This window comes from Lineus longissimus, chromosome 2, assembly GCF_910592395.1.
Source record: "Lineus longissimus chromosome 2, tnLinLong1.2, whole genome shotgun sequence".
NCBI lineage: Eukaryota > Metazoa > Nemertea > Pilidiophora > Heteronemertea > Lineidae > Lineus > Lineus longissimus.
The window spans coordinates 27,877,862-27,897,137 of NC_088309.1; the positions used below are offsets into that span (position 1 = coordinate 27,877,862).

The 19,276-nt window shown below is 43.5% G+C and overlaps 3 protein-coding genes across 5 annotated transcripts; 1 reads left to right on the plus strand and 2 right to left on the minus strand.

Annotated features, from left to right (window-relative positions):
- On the minus strand, nucleotides 1–5,323 carry LOC135483055 (serine/threonine-protein kinase dst3-like). The gene is made up of 10 exons (XM_064763564.1): nucleotides 5,078–5,323; nucleotides 4,522–4,629; nucleotides 4,125–4,380; nucleotides 3,517–3,646; nucleotides 3,188–3,306; nucleotides 2,655–2,785; nucleotides 2,146–2,314; nucleotides 1,525–1,811; nucleotides 884–1,111; nucleotides 1–684 (listed from the first exon to the last, which is right to left on the minus strand). Exons 1-10 carry the CDS (start codon nucleotides 5,321–5,323, stop codon nucleotides 1–3), a joined length of 2,358 nt encoding a protein of 785 aa, XP_064619634.1.
- A 584-nt stretch (nucleotides 5,324–5,907) lies between these two features.
- LOC135483362 (uncharacterized) lies at nucleotides 5,908–12,602 on the plus strand. Its single transcript, XM_064764199.1, has 12 exons — nucleotides 5,908–6,210; nucleotides 6,517–6,573; nucleotides 7,301–7,383; nucleotides 7,660–7,811; nucleotides 8,134–8,256; nucleotides 8,464–8,629; nucleotides 9,008–9,475; nucleotides 10,048–10,154; nucleotides 10,693–10,811; nucleotides 11,004–11,077; nucleotides 11,425–11,586; nucleotides 11,800–12,602. Exons 1-12 carry the CDS (start codon nucleotides 6,016–6,018, stop codon nucleotides 12,152–12,154), a joined length of 2,061 nt encoding a protein of 686 aa, XP_064620269.1. The 5' UTR covers nucleotides 5,908–6,015; the 3' UTR covers nucleotides 12,155–12,602.
- An 86-nt stretch (nucleotides 12,603–12,688) lies between these two features.
- Nucleotides 12,689–19,111, minus strand: LOC135483363 (ubiquitin-associated protein 1-like). 3 transcript variants are annotated; one of them, XM_064764202.1, is made up of 8 exons: nucleotides 19,014–19,111; nucleotides 18,241–18,302; nucleotides 17,786–17,850; nucleotides 17,562–17,621; nucleotides 15,910–17,280; nucleotides 14,937–15,170; nucleotides 14,502–14,603; nucleotides 12,689–14,204 (listed from the first exon to the last, which is right to left on the minus strand). In XM_064764202.1, exons 2-8 carry the CDS (start codon nucleotides 18,284–18,286, stop codon nucleotides 14,079–14,081), a joined length of 2,004 nt encoding a protein of 667 aa, XP_064620272.1. In that variant the 5' UTR covers nucleotides 18,287–18,302; nucleotides 19,014–19,111; the 3' UTR covers nucleotides 12,689–14,078. The 3 variants fall into 3 exon arrangements, with proteins under 3 accessions (XP_064620272.1, XP_064620270.1, XP_064620271.1); XM_064764200.1 differs by having other exon boundaries at nucleotides 15,895–17,280; XM_064764201.1 differs by having other exon boundaries at nucleotides 15,895–17,280; nucleotides 18,241–18,296; nucleotides 19,014–19,104.
- Between the last annotated feature and the right edge of the window lie 165 nt (nucleotides 19,112–19,276).

The window sequence follows — 19,276 nt, forward strand, 5'->3', positions numbered from 1 at the left end:
TCATGTCACTAACTTTTTCGCCCCCGAAGCCTTCCTGATGCGGTACCCTTGCATGATCTCCCGTGGTGTGGGCTTGGCTGGTCCTCTTTCCGTCGTGGTGACCAGCTCTGATGGTGAAATCGACAGATGGACAGTCTTGGGCCTTTCGTAGGGTGGATGTGATGTCATCGGAGAGCCTCGGGTCTTTGGTATAGTCGGCCTGGCGGTTGTGGATCGATCCGGCGGCGGCTGTAGAGTCGACCTAACGGTGGAAGCCCAACGCATTGTTGGTTTTGCCTTCGCTGGCGACGGGTATCCATTCGGTGTGGTTGGTCCACTTGGATGATAAGCTACGACGCGTGACTGAGTCGCCTGGTTGGTGCATTCATTTGAAACGCGCGTTGGACTTACACAAAAGACCCCGCTATGGGATAGAGTCGTCTCGTCGGAAGGCTTGACTAGAAAAGGCTTTCCTCGAAATTTACTAGTCAGCCCAATCATCAGCTTCTGTGGCCTTTTGTGTGAGGGAACAGGTCCATTTGTCATCAGTTGTCTCCCAGGGGAAGCGCATCTTCGATCTCTTACGTTACAATTGGACTTGAATTGCGGGGAGATCATTCTAATCTGTGGAGATTGCGGCTTTGGCGACAGATCTTGCTCCCAGATTTCTGTTACGATTGACCTATCTTGGCCTGTCGCGATATCCTGAAGAACAACAACACCTACGTCATCACACTGGAGTTGGTTTTGAAAATACCACTGCATACTCATTATTGAAATATTTTCAATAAGACCCTGATTCGGTGACCGTCTACTGTCTTTTTCTTGATCCTCTTCTCTATTTTTGGGAGGTAGGAGATTTCTGATTCAATTCTAAAATACTCCGCTAAGATGGTAAACTTACGTTAATATGGCCATATTGAAATTGTGTCGGAGTCAAGGGGGCCCTGCCGGTTAACCTGCCATCTGGTCGACGGGGACTGGGACTCCTCGGTCCCAGGTCTTCAGGCGTGGCTCGCTGCGGTGGACGAGGGTTCGGATTGACACCCGATGGCGAATACGCGCGAGTTTTGCATCCACCAAGGCTTTTGAACTCCGGGTTTTTCAGCGGAGAGTTGACTCGCTGCACGATCTAGAAGTATCAAAGTGGACCAATTGAGATTTGGTATAGGTATGGTACATGCCTGTGCACAAGCAGGCAAACGTAAATATTCTTTCACTTTGATACTATAGGCATGATAAGTGCTATGGTCTTGATAACTTGAAAAATCGATGATACTACGTGAAACTATCTGAGCGCGAAGTCTCATTCTTGCCATATAGTATATTGACCCAACAAACCCCTTAGCCTGAAGTCTCATTCTTGCCATATCGTATATTGACCCAACAAACCCCTTAACCTGATGCTTTCCATCTTCATGTGAGTTCGTTAAACGTAAGTTCAAGAAGAGGATAATTCGTTGACTGGTATCCGTTGCCTTCTTTCATTGGCTTATCATGCAGATCGTAGCAGCATCTTTGGATTGGACGGAGATTGGTTCTTACTGAAAGGGGATATTTCCTGACGTCGTTGGAACAAACTGGTTTGTCAGAGTTAATCATTTCCGCTGGATCCTTCACCTCGATCTCTGTCGCTGGCACACCACGTGTCGGTCCGGCACCACCTCCCCTGGCACGCGGAACTTCTAGCACAAACTCCGCTGGATCTTCTGGTGAGGGCGTTGGAGCGAATTCCGGTTTCTTCTGCACTATATTGGCGAGGCGAGATGAGTTGAGCTTGGGCGGCTTACCACCACGAATGTTCGCTGACATCGCCAGGACAAGGTTGTTGCCTGAAAGAGTTGGTTGAGTATGTCACAACGATCCAATCGAAACAAATCAGGTCTAAAAACATTATACATCCAAGGGAGTAATGAATCTTGGACCATGCGTCGGGGAGGATGTCGGCCTGGACATTGTAAGCATACGTGATGGTCGAACACTAGTGATCATTACAAAGTCCCATCACGCGCACCCAGAGCTTTCTGTGAGCGTGGGCAAACCTAGTAGATTCATTGTCGCTGGCTTGTGGTTATGGCTGTTCTTCCAGCAAAAATACCACCACGGACCTCTATATACATGTAAATAGAAGTCCGTGATACCAGACTGATAACAAGTGATACCTACTCCTGCCCTGAACTCGGCTGCGGAGCGTGACTGTCTCCTGGACAGCGTGCTGCACCATGATTGTAGCGACTCCTGGTCTCTTCTTCGCAAGCGCTGGCACAGGGTCATGCGTGTCTGTGTAGATATAAGGGAACTTAACCTCCACAGTACCCTTTTGAGCTTTAGCCAGCTACAAAATACAAAGGTCAATGTGACAAGTTAGTTGATGAATTGATCATCCTTGAACATTATGAGAAGTTTAGATGAGGGAGTGCATATTAAAATCAAGTAAAATCATACTTGTACCAGTTTTAGACGCCTGACATTCTACATACCCGAGACAGTCCAAATGGCCAGAAAAGGCAAAGTGTAGCGCAGTATGAGCGCTCCTTGGTTTCTGCGGAAAGGTTTGTGGTTTAGGCTGGGAATGATGTGAAGCACTTTGAAACAGTTGTACAGTATAACAGGGGTCAAAATGAGATCATATTTCTATGGATCTAAGCTACAGGGAAATGCCGATATGATCTTACCGCTTGAGCACTGATGATAGTCTTTGCAGAGATTCGCTTCCTGGCGAGCCAAGGGTGGTGCATGATCTCGATGATGGAGAGGCGAGACTCCGGGTCATACTGCAGGATGTTGCGGATAAGATCGCGACATTCTAACCGAGGAAAGCAAGAAATGTAGGAGAGGGAAGAGGAAAAGGAGAAGAGAGAAATTAAGTCAAGGTGAAGGTCGCAGATTACATGGTATCTTGGCAGCTAATACTTGTCGCCACGCAACAGTCGTTAGAAACAAATTTGGACGAACCATTGGTAACACATTGCGTACCCAATCAGAGGTATCGTCCAGTTAGCGGGAGAAAGAGGACGTGGGGAGAGAGGCAAGCTGAACTCGCGAGGCAGTCCACTCGTAATGCTTTGATACTACCTTCAGGGGAAGGGCGAGGCCGGGCCACTGCTTCCGGAGTGTATGGCAGACGGAAAAGGAGAATCGAACAGAGAAGCAGAAGCAGGTTCAGAACAATATTAGGAAATACTTAACTTTGATTTCAATGACTCACCTTTGGAGACTGTCCAAGCAAACGAGAATTTCTGCTTGCGCATCATATCCTCTATGACAGGAATACGATCGTCGTTGAAGGGGATTTTACCATTTACCATGATGTAAAGGATGATACCCCTGAAAGATAATCAGTTGATGAATGTGTGTAGGCCTATGTGATATTTCATGTCCACTGGAATCGTGACACTAGGTGTCCTCGCAGCGCTTCGGTGATTTCTCTGTTTCGAATTCACGTCACACTTTCCAAGAGGTATCAAACTATCATATTTTCGTCAGAAGGTGCTAGTCTAGTCTAAGTGGCAATGTTGGTCCTGTGTCTATACTTACAGGCTCCAAGTGTCGGCAAGTTTGGCATCATAGTTCTTGTTTGTCAGCACCTCTGGAGCGACGTAGGCGAATGAGCCGCAAACGATCTTCATCGCGGGGATGTTTTTGACGTTGATGCCGGAGCCAGAATCTGTTGGGAGGAAAAATTGGTGAGAGCTAGAAACAAAAGCTTGTAATATCAGTCAAAACTAATCGCTGATAGTCTCTTGCAGTGACCAGAGGGTCGTAGGTAGTCAAGGGCCCAAGTAATACCAGTCGAAGAGGGAAGTAGGAAGCTGTTAGAAAGAAACCTGAATGGAAAACGGAGAATTACACTGCTCTGCTATATGAGAACAGCGAATAAGGAATCTGAATGGAGAAGGTTGACCCCGAAGAGGAAATTATAGACTGTTCTATTATGATGAAATGCCCAGGAAGGGAACCTGGATGGAGAAGGTGGACCCGAAGAAGAACCTATTCATGCAATACGTTCAGATAAAATTCAGATTACAGCAGTGGTTTGCCTTGCAGCCATTGTCGATCACCAGATAATCACCATATGAATAATAGATTAGACTCTGGCAAGAGGCAGACTAGGGAGACTAATGCGGGTTGGCATCGATACTCACCGGAAAGTTTGACCATGTCGTAATCGTCGAGCAGAAATTTCTCTAACTTCAGGTCCCGGTGTGCAAACTTGTGCCTATGGAGGTGTAGCACCCCGCGGCAGACCTGTCTAAAGTATCTCTTAACTACATCAGCCGGCAAACCCAAATGAGTCGTGTGGTCTTTTCCAAAGTTGATTTTGGTAAGAAGGTCACACTCACATAGTTCACTTACGATGTAGTAGAAGTTGTCTGTTTTGAATGACTGTAGGTATTCGACCTGGGGAGAAAAAGGGCAGTTGTTTGGAAAATGTTAAACAGGTTATGCTCTTTCGTATTGTATAAAAAAGGCTTTGAAACTGTCAACCTGGCCATCGTTGTTTCCAGTTCCACTGGCCATAAGCAGACGACAGTCACTTACCACATTATCATGAGGTGGCAGTTGCTGGTGGATCTGTATGTCTCTCGGCATGTACGTTTTTAGGACCTCCTTCTTCGAATGCTGGATGTCTAAAATCTTGATCGCCACCTGATATGAAGGACGGAAATAAACTTCGTGTGATTGAGGTTCTTTTTGTCTATCACCATTGCTTCCAAAATGTTATTTGACAAGTAAAAAATATGCCCCCTCCAACCGTAAGCCAAGGATAAAAGTGACAAGTTGTCACAAAAAAAGACAAGAAGAACACTCATAGTCATAGTTTGCAAGCGGCGAGCGGCATTTAGTGATCCCCTCCCCCGGAAACAATGCGACGACAGTCGAATAATGATATATATTGGCCCCCCCCTCCACCATTGCTCTCCTCGCAAAAACCACGGACCTCAACCTTTATCATAACCTAGCAGCTGTTAGTCCACCATTCACCAGAAGGCAGGGAGAAAGGGGTTCAATGTAGGTCACATCCATTACAGGTCCCCCTAAGGGAAAGAATATGATAAAACAGAAAATGACAGGCATCGTAAGTGAGTAAACATACTTGACTGTGTCCTTTCCTCTCGGCGTACTTGGCCAATCTGGGGACTTTCAGTTTATGAGGCAGCATCTGGGCGGTCCGAACAACCGAGGATGAGCCTTCTCCGATGTACTGTCCCAGGCGGTAGCCATAGCGCTCTGCCTCTTGACTCTGGAGTGCAAAGGATGAAGCGGCGTAGGCGGGACACTTCTTTTTCGTCTCTTTTACTTCATTCACATACTCGATAGACATGATGTCGTCGGACTGCATGTTGACTTTTTGATTAGGCTCGAATGCGATCTCAACTGTTTCACGGGTTGACCCTTTGGGATATGTGTCAGTCGACGCACTGGTTAGAGTGTTCCTTTACGTCCCCATGACATTAGGTCAAGTTCACCTCCTACTTAAACACGACCAGTGATGTGACTTAAGAGAGTTTTGCTACTTTTGCACGATTTTTTTGCGCAGTCAGTACCAACAGATGTTGGATGATACGACGCAAGCTTACCAAATGCGAGGTTGCCAGGTAATATCACCCCGCCTTGCGTCGATAGCCTATGACGTCATGCGTTGCCAAAGTGACGTCACATTCATCCCAACCAGTGGTCGCCGACATCATGACGCCCGTCAAAAGTGCAGATCATAAAAAGGTTGCGCATGCCTCCGACTACGACTATACAACTGAGTTACAGCTGCCTAGTGTGATATCATTGATCAAAGTGTATTCGTAGTAAAGCCTGTTAACCTCCCACAACCCTACAACCATATGGTCAGCCTTGACCCAATGTGTAAATTGATGATTTCATCATTCCAGTGAGTGAGTGACGCGAACCATCCCGGAGGTAAATTTCCACTCAGAAGTGGAGGATGACGATAAAACTACTTGAAAACTCAAGATCAATATTGTTATTTCATGCTGGGAGGTCTATCAGGCAAGTTTCTGTTTAATTTGTCTGGCGTACATGGCTCCGTCATCGAGACACGAGGATGGAAGGATTACTGAAATACAGCTTGACATGGGAGGGACGCACTCTGATCTTGAGGAATCTCAACCACAGGAGAAGAAGAGATCGAAGCTACGAAGTTTCTTCCAGCTGACAAAGAAGGGCAGTTCACCAGTCAAATGGTCGATTATCTTTATCATATTTGTTGCTCTGGTAAGTAAAAAACGTGTTTAAACTTTTTTAGTACATACTTTGTCCACTAATTATTTCAATGTTTGACCGGGTAGACTGCTCTGCCGCCGCAATTGCTGCAGTGCCATAGCGCGAGTCCAAGAGAGGGTGTGTGGAATGCCCCCCCCCCAAGGGTCACCAACAAAACGTCTTTTTCGAGCTTTTCACGATGATTTTCGATGATTTCGATGATTTTCACACAAAAGGAGGATGTCCCCCCCCCCATGACTGTAATGATGATAAACAATAAATAACTGTCAACTTGCATGGTACCTTTTGTCGTTTCAGTTCGGAAGTTCGTTTGTGATTACGTTCCTTTTCCCTTTTCTCCCTCACATGGTGGTGGTAAGTGTGTTTGCTATTATTCATTACTATCATCATTGGGATATTGTTTTTTCCCCATCTGAAAGGTTGCCGATATACATTTAAATTACTGGTATACCCTCGCTAAAGTTAAAACTTCGGGAAACCTACTTATATGCTTACAGCCTTTTTCATTATTTTTGATGAATACAAGTGCATGTATTGCTTGACCTGAGGCTGTACCAGTGACATTTAAAATCGAGGTTATCAAGAGCCTGATTCGCGGGAACATGGCACTTGGTGTAGTTATTTTTAGAGCAGGACAATGATGCTTTAGGAAAATAACAATGCGAAGTGTTGAAAGAACTTAATTGTCAGTGATTAAGTAGGTGAACTCTACTTTAGAGTGATGGATGACATCTTTCTTCAAGATATGGGTGATGAGGTTTATTTTAAGGAGTTGTAGTTGCAATACGTCATACATAATACTTTATCATGATATTTTATCACTTCATCCATCTCCCAAATCAGAAAGTTGGTTTTAATGGATCACATAATGATACCGTGTATCATTGATGATTGATAGCCAATGAAAGGAGACAGTTTTTTGTCCCCTAGTTGAACTTATTTGCTTTCCGAGAAAGTACTTTTAGTATGTTGAGACTGTTTACATTGCACCTGCCTTCCCGTACAAACCATCAACTATCGATAAGTACAGTACCGGCTGTTGGATGGAGTCAGAAGTCCATCAGTCTCTTCTCGTTTTTAGACGCTTGGTTACAGTGAAGAAGAAAAAGGTTACTACGCTGGTCTTGTTGCATCTTCATTCTTCTTTGGAAGAGTTTTTGGAAGGTAAGCAAAGCTGAGGAGTTTTGTCTTCCAGTAAAACCAGTGGATGGTTCAGTTTGTTGTTCAAGTGTGCCAGTGGCGTTGCCCCTTCAGCAGATGAGTGTCAGTGAGTATCATCGATTGCCTAGGTGGGCCGTTAGAGGTTGGTGCAAAAGCCAGACGACCTCCTATTGTGTGCGGTGTTAACGGGTTTGACCAGTCTAGCCAGGGTGGGCTCATAATCAGTGGCCGATCCAGTTAACCTGGTCACCAATGTTTGTTTTAATGTTACGCTTCCAGCTACTTCTGGGGTTGGCTGTCTGATAGCAAAGGACGTAAGCCCGTGATTCTCATCAACCTGGCGTTGACGGGCATCACGACGTTTGGCTTTGGTTTCACAAAGACGTTATGGTTTGCCATAGTTATGAGGTTCATTACAGGAGCAATGAATGGTAAGTTGTTACATCCCTCCCCAGAAGACACTTCGTCACACTATCCCTCCCAGGAGGACACTTTGTCACATCCCGCCTCAGAAGACACTTTGTCACATCCCTTTTAAGAGGACACTTTGTAACATCCATCTTACGAGCAGACACTTCTTCACATCCTTCCTCAGAAGACACACGTTCTGACTCCTTCATTCAAAGTTGTCACAACCAGGTACCTGTATGTGTCTTCTCGCCACCAAAATGATGGGTCATAAGAAAGGGAACCACCTGAGACCACAAGAACTGAATATTCCCAGTTTAAACGTCTGCTGTCTGCTGTTTCCAGGTGTGATATCAACAGCCAAGTCTGTACTGTACGAAATATCAGATGATACTACACAAGCAATTACGATGTCTTCCATTTCACTTGCGTGGGGGATGGGCATTATCTTGGGACCAACTGTTGGTGGTACGTAAACCTACACTTTACTCTTATAAGCTTCTATCCAAGTGCAACCCAAGCAGGCCACGAAGAATCAAATTCATACTTTGTCCTTCAAGGAGAGGGATATCCTTGTCTTTATAGCCTCAACGGCTCCTGGCCTCTGAAATCATAGATGACGACCTGTTGCTGAAACCCAGGTTTAGGTTACTATGCTAAACCGTTGCCTTCCAGGTTTCCTTGCCAACCCATCAGATAGATACCCCGATGTGTTCCCCCAAGAAGGCTTCTTCAAGGAGTATCCATTCTTCCTCCCGTGCATGGTTGCCTGCCTCATATCCTTCTTTGCCTTTGTCATTGTTCTCCTCAAACTGCCAGAGACACACACTAAAATACTCAGGTAGGTTGTGCCTGATTGCCAAGGACACCTAAAATGGTAGAGCTATCGCTCATGTCATTCTGTCTCTACCTCCAAACTAGATGATCTCCTTACATTATGAATTGCTGATAGTTCTGTATAGCTGTGGTTCTCATAAGTGCAGCTCAGAGTCACATTGTTCGAATCTTGTAGGCGCATCCAGATGTCGCTGAAATGCCAACCAAGAGGACAAAACTCAGGACTGCTAGGTAGACTGTCACACACTCACCAAGAGTACATAGTATCACTCAGATATACCTACGATGATTTTTGTGACTGACGAGGAGGTACCTCGTTAATTTATCTCCTCTATTTTAAAAGGGTTGCGAATTCCTTCTGTCACAAAGGCTACTTTTTCAGACAAAAAAGAGAGAAGGCGAAAAGAGCTGAGGAGGCTGTGAGCAGAGGAGAGGAAGTAAGGCGACTGCTGGAGGTCGGAAAACATCAAGGCAACGAATCGATCAAGTTCATTAAAGTGCAACTGAAGAGTGTGATATCCCTCCCTGGAGACATGGCGAAGACGCTGCATCTAAAGACATCAGAAAGCTGCGGTAAGTTTTCGGAGCACGTGATGAAGCGTCCTCGCACTTATAGTTGCTCTGCTAAAATGGAGACGAACTCCAATCGGAATGATGGTCTCAGGAAGAGGACATCGTGTGAGGAGGCAGTGGATTGCACACTAGTACGCTCACAGTCTGCTCCACTGATGAGGATGGACTCGACTGCTGCAGTGGCTGGACAGGGCCAGGGAGGACAGTGCAGGCCAACGACGTCAAGCCTTTGCTCGCGGTGGTTAACTGAGAGTGGATCTCTATTAAAACTGTTACGGTTAGTAGCTTGATGATGAGAACTAAAAAGACGATTGTTGCCATGATTTCAAAGAAATTGATTGCGGCAAGTTTGTCATGCTACAGATGAAAACATTTCTTAGCCCAAATATTTTTTTCTCACTTGTTTTTTTTTCTGCTCAAAATGAAGAAGCAGGATCAGCCCCTAAAATATTTTGGCTTTGAAATTTTTCAAGAATTGTGAGCTTATGGTTCAACAATTTTGATGGGAAAACCTAATCATGCATTTTGTCCCCAGATTTTCAACTTCACTAACGCGACCACCCCGGTAATGCGACCATTCAACTTCGGTCCCATGAGTGGTCATGTTACCGGGGTTCCACTGTAGTTCTCAAAATACAGGGAACCTTGTCAAATTGATGTTCAAACTACTTGAGTTGTGACAGTGTCGGTAGGCCCTACTGCCACAATCACTGAATGTGACTGGGATTCTTTGAATTAGAAGAACCCAGTACAACTTGGTGTCTGTGTCTGTGTCTGTGACACACACGGTGTGCTGCCCAGGTTACAAACAAACATTTCCTGAACTCTGTTTCAATAATTGAATTGCAGGATGCGAGATGTCCAGAAGAGTGTTGGGATCTATACATTACTGTCCTTTGCTGTTGTTGGCTATGATCAAATATTTGCGATTTGGTCTTCTACAGATCCAATGTATGGTAGGTAGCCACATCCTCTTGCAAACAGGGCCTTCAACACGACTTCTCCTTAAGTATGGTATCGAGTGAAATGGCTGTATATTGTCAGGATGAGGTAGCCATTGCTCGTATCATTTGCAAGCTTGCTCTCACACCAGTTAGAGACGATAGTCTTGGAAGAACAGACATGTCTTCGTAGACCACAGGAGACCGGTGTCTCTCTTGGAGGAGACATGTCTTTGGAGACAACAGGAGCCTGGTGTCTTTCTTGGAGAATACATGAATTTGGAGACAACAGGAGCCTGGTGTCTTCCTTGGAGGAGACATGTCTTTATAGACCGCAGAAGACGAGTTCCCCCTCCGAGGAGGCTTGCCTTTGTTAACAGCCATGCCATATGGGCAATTCCTCTGAATGTAGGACTGTCTTTAAAATGCCATGTCATTAGGAGATGAATATCTCTCAGAGAGGGATGCTCCTTCGGGGAGACTGTCTTTGTTGACACAAGACATTGAATGTATACATCACTCTATCAAGTCATAATCAAGTGACTCTTTTCAGGTGGTCTTGGGTTCACCCCTGTTCAGATTGGCTTAGCGATTGGAGGAGTTTCTGTGCCACTGTTAATGCTGCAGTTATTCATCTTCCCCAAGTTGGAGGCAACGCTAGGAGCCAAGCGGGTAGGCTTCTACACAATCTAAGTAACTCTTCATATAGCCTACAAATATCGTATTTAACCAAGTAGCTTTCCTCAACGATACCAAACTGCCAATGTCAGGGCTTCTGATTAACTTGAATATGGCAACTAATGTAGAAGCAGCCTGTGCCCTTCTCATCACTCTCTCCATTTGAAATATTTCCAACCTTTTCAGACGAATCATTGGTGCTGTTTCATCTTAATGATTCTGATCACAGCCACCCCAGTCATGTCCGCCTTGGTTGACAAGTAAGTGATATCAATTAAGATATAGACGGTCCAGACAGCTGCCCCCTTCACCATTCACGAAGTGTCTTAAAAACAACTGTGAATGATGTTCACGACATCCTCAGCCTGGCTGGAACTGTCCTCACTGAGGACCTGTGGCTTATTCACCCACACCTGCCACTATTTAACTTGGCAACACAATTTGCCATTGGAACAGTCTGTTCAACGATTTCGATACTGGGATGTCCAGCGACAAATGGCAGGACCACATTTAGGAGAGAACTGTCCACTGTGTATTACTGTTGGACCTAACTTACACAAATTTTATAAGATCTGTGACCTTATTAATTACTTGTCTTTGCTTTCAGACCAGTGCCACTATGGTTAATGCTGCTAGTGATCCTTGCCCCGAACAGGATTGCTACAATCTGCTGTTTCACATCCATGGCACTGTTCATAAACAACTCAGTACCACCAGAGCATGCAGGCGCCGTCAATGGACTGTCGGTGACATTTGCCGCAACAGCAAGGTCAGTGGGTGTTACAACATGAGGGACGAGCAAGATCACTGGTGGGGTTAGACGAACAAGCTCAGCCGGGTCTTAATGAAATTCGAGGTCAGGGCAGTTGATGTCTTTCTGTCAAGGTACTGGGCTGAAGTCTGAAGAAGAGGCCAAGTCAGAAGGAGCAAAATCTCCCAGAACCAATTTCATATTTGAGACATTTTTGTTCTTTATTTCCAGAGCCATTGCTCCACTAGCCTGTGGCAGTATCTACGCATGGTCCATTGTCCAGGACTACGGTTATCCTATTGATGTCAATCTTATGTTTATCATCTTTGGCCTGGTCTACATGGCTGCCGTCATCTTCAACCTCTTCATTCCCGAGAGGTTGAACAAGCAAAGGAAGAAGAGGAAGAGGATGGAACCCACAGATGATACGAAAGCCATTCAGCAACCAGGATTGCAAAGAAATCAAGCTGACAGTAAAAGTAGTCCATGTGCAGTTGAGAAGCATGATGGGTTGCGTGGAATTGAGATTGTATTTGAGGAGGAATGTCCTGATGAGGACGCGGAAACACAGAGAGAGAGACATTGATGACAACTGCTTGTATAGGCCGTCTATTATCATCAATGACAACTTTTTAAACAAACATTACTAGTACAAGGAATGACTGATAATGTAATTTATGATATCGATTCCTTGTCCAATATTTATTCAGTGATCATGGCTGTCAATATTCATATCAGACAGATCTGACGGCTGGTGTTTAGTTTCACCACGATTCCCAATCATGGGTTGATAACGCTTGGTTTAAACTAACAGTCCATATTCCAAGGTGCATCAACCGAGGACCGTTCATTCAATGAATGTCTACTGATTCAATAGATAATTTCCTGTATTAAAAAGTGTATCATTCTGCTATAAGTTATTAGATGTATCAGTATTTTTAGGCTACTTATGACTTTGTATCAATCTGTGTAGGTTACATGATTTGTCCTATTGTTTGTTACCACTGTAATAAACTGACTTGTACTATTCCTGACGAGGTTTCTATCAATCCTGATGCTTCGCAGCCAAGTACTCCTTAACCTCCACATGAAACTGATGGATAGTAATCGCACTGAGTTAGAAAATGTCTTGGATTGCACACTTGAAAACAATAATGGAAAAGCATTTCAATGACCTTTCTATTTATTGCATCAGCAAAAAGCAGTACAGTACCGAAGTTGATAATCATCCTTGGCATAACATTTCATGTGCTTTCGATCCAAAGCACATACAAGATAAGATTTACAAGCGTAAGAAATAATAATTACAAGCTTCAGGTCAAATGTACATCTGCTGGAGTCCCACTGCTTCATGATTTTCATCACTACATGTACATACCACAGACAAGTCTGTTCGGTACACCACAGGCACCTCATATGATCACCAGAGATCCCAATCCCCTCTCATCCCCCAACCATGTGCATCGTTTAACAGGAGTGCAAAGCTGAGGTCAATGATGATCAGAAAGGAAAACAGTCTCATCATTAAACAGTTGTGGAGCTCTTGGTGTGGGGAAACAAAATGACAACCTAAGTCAGCTTTTGATTTTTCCGATATCAGCTAAGTTTGGCCTCTTCACCACAAAAGGGACTCTTCTGGGAAGAGGTGAATGCATCCCCCTGAAAACCTTTGTTCAACTTCAAATCATCTGTACAAATGTTACAATGCAGTTTGTGAGGACCAAGTCTATGTTCATCATGCAGCATTGACATCACAATGACAAAAGCACAAAGGACAACACAAGTCCAGGGTAATACAAGAGTAGAGAGGATCAGGTGAACACTAAAAACATACTGGCAACCATTTCCCGACTGATCAAAACCAGCAACACTGTGAAAAACCTGATTGCCCTCTGCTCTTTAACAAGTTACGAGACAACACGGAACAACAAAATAATTATCACAGCACTTAATAGATTACTAAGTTCAGCATCGGCTGACCAAAGGCAATCAATGTTTTTAAAAATCTATCTGGCAATGTAATGTACAATGTGAGTCTCTATAAGGGACTCATTTGTAGGCATTGTCCTGCTTTGGAAATCTCAACTGACTGTAATTTGTACAAAATTCCACATATCATATGTACACAAATACATGCAATCATAAGAATTGAAATAAAACCTACACTTCACAGGTCAAACATGATTTAGACATCTATACTTATACAGTGTCAAATAAACTCTCCCCAATTCCTTGGCAGTTTACTCCAAGAAGGATTCCAATAGGGTACACATATCATCACTCCACTGTAACAGGCCGCGTTGCGATGCAATACCCCAGTGACAGTCATTATATCCTCCTGCATGAGCGAAGGTTCGAGAGGTTACTGCTACAGATCTTATTAGTGATAACATAGCACTTTTTACAGCTGACTAATGTTGCCAATCACTTGGTTCGTGTTTGACAGAGCAAGACACAGGGTGCATGAATATAGACTAAATCACGGCCACGACATCTACAAGGTGCCAGTGTCATGCTGTGAGATAATCTAATGCCTTGTCTCTATTGTTATCATGCATCACTAGCGCTTCTCGGACTTTCTCGTGATCAAATCCAAGTTCTTGGAATTGTGACTGAAGTTCCAGGTAATTCTGGGCCTGGAATGAAAAGAAACACATAAAAGCTGCATCCTATTTATTACAAAACAGTAGATGAATAGGGATTATAAACAGTAGATGAATAGGGATTATAAACAGTAGATGAATAGGGATTATAAACATAGGAATCTTTGTTGGGGCTTCATGAAGTTGGAAGTCATTTTGACATGCTCAATTATAAAGGTCACAAATTCCAAGTCAAAGTCCACCAAATTTGCATAGCAGGTGAAATGTTGGAGAAGCTCAATTAATTTCCAAACTTAAAAGATTTGAGATGCTGATTTTTGGAAATCCTACCTTTTCTAGATCATTATCAAAAAGAAGCAAGGACGTTTCTGCATCTTCTGTGGAGAAGCCATTCTCCGCTAATCTGGTCACCTGACAAAGATGGTCAACAACCTGAAGAAACAAATAATCAGGCTGAGAAATAGTGTCAAACATGTCACAATGCAAATCAACAACTTTTAAAGGGATCACCTTGTGAGTCAATACAACATAATGCTGGTTTCGCAAAACACAAAAACTTGTACCTCATTCGAGTTTGAGAAATCCAGGATTCCTGGCTTTTGGAAACAATGCCCCATTGGCATTGTACACATCAACCCTCATTGTAACTCGAAATTGATGACGAAATCAGCAAAATAAGATTAGTTCTCCTCACTGGGTGATGATGAAGACAAGTTTTGCCAATAGTGATACAAACTACAACATCGACTTCTGATCTCAACTCACCTGTTTTCCATCAGCACCAAGTTTCTGCACAGCCCTTGCCACCTGTGCCCTCGGAAATCCCATGTCAGTGATTGACATCGTAAACTGTTGCTCCTCCCGTGAAAGCCTGGCAAACGGGTCAGGAAGTGACGCTGTGGGACTCTCGGAACTCGTCGGGGTACTGCCACGACTTGTATCTGAGACGCTGTTTCTCATGTTCGTGGAGGGTGGAAGTGGCGAGTATCTGTTCCAGGTCTGAAAGAGACAAGGCTCAACTACATAGATAATGGTCTAATGTCGAACTGAAGAATTATGGTATTTTTCACTGTGGAGCTCTCATTTCACCTGAAGCCTCGGTTTTGACCAACTTTTTAGCTCCGCCCTCGCGTTGTTTGGTGAGGCAACCAATACCTCTAATTTGGTAAATAAATACAAACATTCTTGGTACTGGAAGAGTAAAGACAAATCCTCAGATTTTGAAAACTGCACCAGGCAAGAACCATTATCTCACCATGCACAATCCCTAATAATATTGATTTGCTGTATCCATGTTGATTCACTATAATCCTACAGTTGTCATAGCCATACAAATACAATTGTACAAATACTTGTAGGCCAAAGCTAGAAAGCCTGTGTGAAAGGATTATGCTGTATGAATAATACCAACATGTGCACACAATCAAGATAACCTGTCACAATGTAAATTGCTTTATTTTTGTAGGGAGAATAATGGTCTTGTTACCTCCAAAACTGACTCTGTCATGTCCCTTGATTTGGACGAAACTACTACACAAGTAACTCGTATCTGTTTGCGACACTAATTTTCATAATTCACAGACATTGAGACAAGTCATTTCAATAGAAAACAATGTAACTTGGACCAAATTGCTTGATTGCATTATATTATAGAGGTCTAGTGGTGATAGGACAAGACAAAGAAGTTTTATCTAAGAGACAGAGTGTAGAAAACAACACTTACATCAATTGAACCTACCTGCTGATTCGAGGGTCGAGGGGGAGGCGAATGTGACAAGAGATAAGAAGCTTTCGAACCGTCATCCAACTTTGATATATCTGGGGTACTCCTGGCACTACGGAGACCAGACAGTGGCCTCGTAGAGTAATCCTCTTTGTGGTATTCACAGTTTGGACCAGTCAGCCCATATGAACAGGAGGCATTAAAAGACTGAGCCATGATATGACTCGGGTCTTTTACTGATGGTAATAAATCCTCAGTGGCTGCAATGGAATGCCGCACATATGGATTTAAATTGTTCCGGGTGGCAATAGTTGGAATTGAATCTCGATCAAAACTACTGTACTTTGCAAAGTTATCTAAGTTACTGTCTTGTGAATACATCGGTCCATTTTGAATGTTCCTGTCTGGTATTTTAGGCAGGCCACCCGCAGATCCGATAGGTGGCAAGGGATTGCCTTTTGATCCTATTCCACGATGTAAAACAACATTAGCACTGATATTCGGCAACGAGTAGCGATCAGTTCTCGCAGAGACGTTAGTAACAGCACCATGTTTTATACCATCATTGCTCAATCTGCTCGTTTTGTCATTAACATGTTCACCACTAAAACTTGAAGGTTGTTGTCCTTGGATAACATGAGAACCGTGAGTGGGTGGAGGCTCTGCATTGGCATTGTTCAAGCTAAATGAAACACTTTGGCCAGCCGTATTGATTTCTGGTTGAGGTGAGATTCGGCGCTGGCGAGTAACGTTTCCACCAGGCTCTGGAGAGGGTTGGATGTCTGGAGCAGCTTGAGTGGCAGACGTTGGTGGTTCATCTCCATTGACTAAAGATGGCGATGTGGCACTCGTGTCCTCCACTGGAGATTTTGTGTGCTGTGTCTGAGCTACTTGTAAGACCTTCCCCAATTCTGCCATGTCATCCAAAACCTCCAGTTCAAGGTCATCAAATGGATCTTCAACTGTTTCAAAATCCCGGATTCTGAAGGCTTTTGTCTCTTGTTTAGGAGTTGCCCTTCTAGCTGGAATAATGGGCGTTGGTTGTAAGATAGTTGAACTGAAAGGCAGGACAAAGGCCTTAGAGGCATTCTGATCAGTGACTGCTGGATTTAAATTGTCTTGTCGAGCAAAGGAACTAGAATTGTTCTCATAAGATGTCCCTTGTTCTGCGTGAGTAGGCTCTGAAGGGAGACTATGCGGTACTCCAGCAGAACCATCGAATTCATCAGATTCATTGAGATTTGCTGTGTTCTCGAGAGTCATTGCTCGGGAAAAGTCCTCAATGGTTGAACCGATCTGTTCGACCTTGGCTCGGTCCTCGGCAGCCTCTGCCTCCACCATGGACGCATACTTCTCCAGGACTGCGGCCTCCAAATTGAAGTCATACTGGAAAGACACAGAGTGAGAAAAACTGATTCAATTAAGTTGAAAGAGTAGACTTGAAACGCAGACACTTTTGCTTCTGCCTTTCGTTGACTGTCATTCATTTGTTAGATTGTACTGAAAAAGTTGTGAGCTACTAAAATTTATCCCACATGTTGTCTTACAATGATTTTCTGACTGACACAAGAATGGTTTTTTAACTGGAATCTCAACATCTTCTTTACCAACAACTTAGTGTTTCCTTGGCTCTAGAGTTGGTCAAATCTCACCACTTTGCTACATACCTCATCTTCAAGAACATCGCAGACGTGCCTTGGCTCAAAAGCAGCAGACGATAGAAGAACCTGAAAGAAACAATTCAATGATTCAATGATTCAATGACCTTCTGTTTGCATTGTATTAGATGAAGGAATACTTTCAATACCAAATAAAAAATGGAAGAGTGAGCAGTTGTATTGTGCTTTGAAGCAATATTACTGTTTATGAAGGTAAATTGTTGAACACATACCCGAGCAGGAGGTCTGTATTTTTCAGCGATAACAATAGGGACACCATCTAAGGATGAAGGACCACCTGGAAATAAACACTTGAAAACTTACTGACAACAAGTTCTGAGGACAAGTGTAGTATCCGAGAAGAAACAGGTGGGAAAATATTTAACAATAAAATATATGGCTGCCAAACTGAAGCTTAGTTTTCAATCCCTCAGACTCGATGGTCATATTCGCTTGGTGGTATCTCAATGTCCTGCTCATGTGACAGGTATAAGCAGACCTAAGTCAGTGCAAGTGAGTTTAGTACGAGATAGTTTGAATTGCAGCCTATCATCTAGTCAATTTCTTGTTTTTGGTTGCCAGCACTGAAATCTACTGCTATCCTGTTCATTGGTGGGCATTAAGTTGGTACCTGACAAGTTTCAGCTAAAACCAGTCAAATTTTACTCACAGAATCACCTACACTTACCAGTAGATAATTGACCATATTCTCTATAAGCTTCTCTATAGGACATAGTGACCTCACTGAAACTGAACAAAGTTCAAATTAGACCATAACAAGGTGAAACATTTTAAAAAGAGGTGACTATAGCGACTACACCAGGGGGAGTAGTGGCCTATGATGAAACTACCCGATTCCTGACGTCACCAGTGTTTGTAAGGCCCAATGGGAGCTACTCAATGGCTACTCGTTCAGCAGACTAGACTTGTTGCCTCTGCCTGTCTTTGATGTCGATCCTGAAGCTGAATTCATGAACTGGGATGGGAAATACGAAATGAGATATCCCAGATTGGATCCGGATTGGTTGCCTTTCATCGGTATATCTAATTGTCACTATGCTTAGACATATTTAGATGTTAGATCTATCAATGAGTTATCGCTTTGCGTGGCTTTTGCTGGCCATGGCCCATGATTTATGATATGCCATCGCCATGTCCATCCACTCCATGATCATGATGAAATGAAGTGCTCAGTACAGACATGGATGCAAGCAAACCATCCATGGATGAAATGAGAGCGTGGATGAAGAAAATGAAATAAACAGGCCTAAAATCATGAAATAACAAATAAAGGGGTGCATCATCATTATAATCATGTCATCATCATCAATGAACACAGATCAGGTGACTCATCATCACCTGCCAGATCAGTGCTGTTGTTTAATTTTTCCATCCTTATCATCAATAATAAAATGATACTACTCAATCACTGAACCTTTACTGTTATGAGTGGGTTATCACCTTAGGTCTATCTTGACAGAACCACGGGCAAATTAAAATGAAAAGTCAAAATAATGTGAAAGAGTGATATCAGGAACCATCTTGTTTTTCGTTCTTCATCCCAATCTCTATACTCAGATTCGCTGTTGGTTAGCATTATGTCTATGTAAAAAGTACAACCATTTTGTACAAATGATGCATATTCTGCGAAAAAAGTCCACGGGTTCTGGTAGTGATTGAAAATACAAATTGCTAAAATAACCATTTGTGATACCTTTAAAACA

What these genes read in the sequence shown, in the direction of transcription:
- LOC135483362 (XM_064764199.1), top strand. Translation starts at nt 6,016, where the DNA reads ATGGCTCCGTCATCGAGACACGAGGATGGAAGGATTACTGAAATACAG. An exon ending in CATTACAGGAGCAATGAATG is followed by an intron (nt 7,812 to 8,133) that starts GTAAGTTGTTAC and finishes TGCTGTTTCCAG; the next exon opens with GTGTGATATCAACAGCCAAG. An exon ending in CAACGCTAGGAGCCAAGCGG is followed by an intron (nt 10,812 to 11,003) that starts GTAGGCTTCTAC and finishes CAACCTTTTCAG; the next exon opens with ACGAATCATTGGTGCTGTTT.
- LOC135483055 (XM_064763564.1), bottom strand. Translation starts at nt 5,323, where the DNA reads ATGCAGTCCGACGACATCATGTCTATCGAGTATGTGAATGAAGTAAAA. An exon ending in TGCCACCTCATGATAATGTG is followed by an intron (nt 4,381 to 4,521) that starts GTAAGTGACTGT and finishes TTTTCTCCCCAG; the next exon opens with GTCGAATACCTACAGTCATT. An exon ending in TCAGGAAATATCCCCTTTCA is followed by an intron (nt 1,112 to 1,524) that starts GTAAGAACCAAT and finishes TGATACTTCTAG; the next exon opens with ATCGTGCAGCGAGTCAACTC.
- LOC135483363 (XM_064764200.1), bottom strand. Translation starts at nt 18,286, where the DNA reads ATGTCCTATAGAGAAGCTTATAGAGAATATGGTCAATTATCTACTG. An exon ending in ATATGGTCAATTATCTACTG is followed by an intron (nt 17,851 to 18,240) that starts GTAAGTGTAGGT and finishes GTTTATTTCCAG; the next exon opens with GTGGTCCTTCATCCTTAGAT. An exon ending in TTGATAATGATCTAGAAAAG is followed by an intron (nt 14,205 to 14,501) that starts GTAGGATTTCCA and finishes TTTTCATTCCAG; the next exon opens with GCCCAGAATTACCTGGAACT.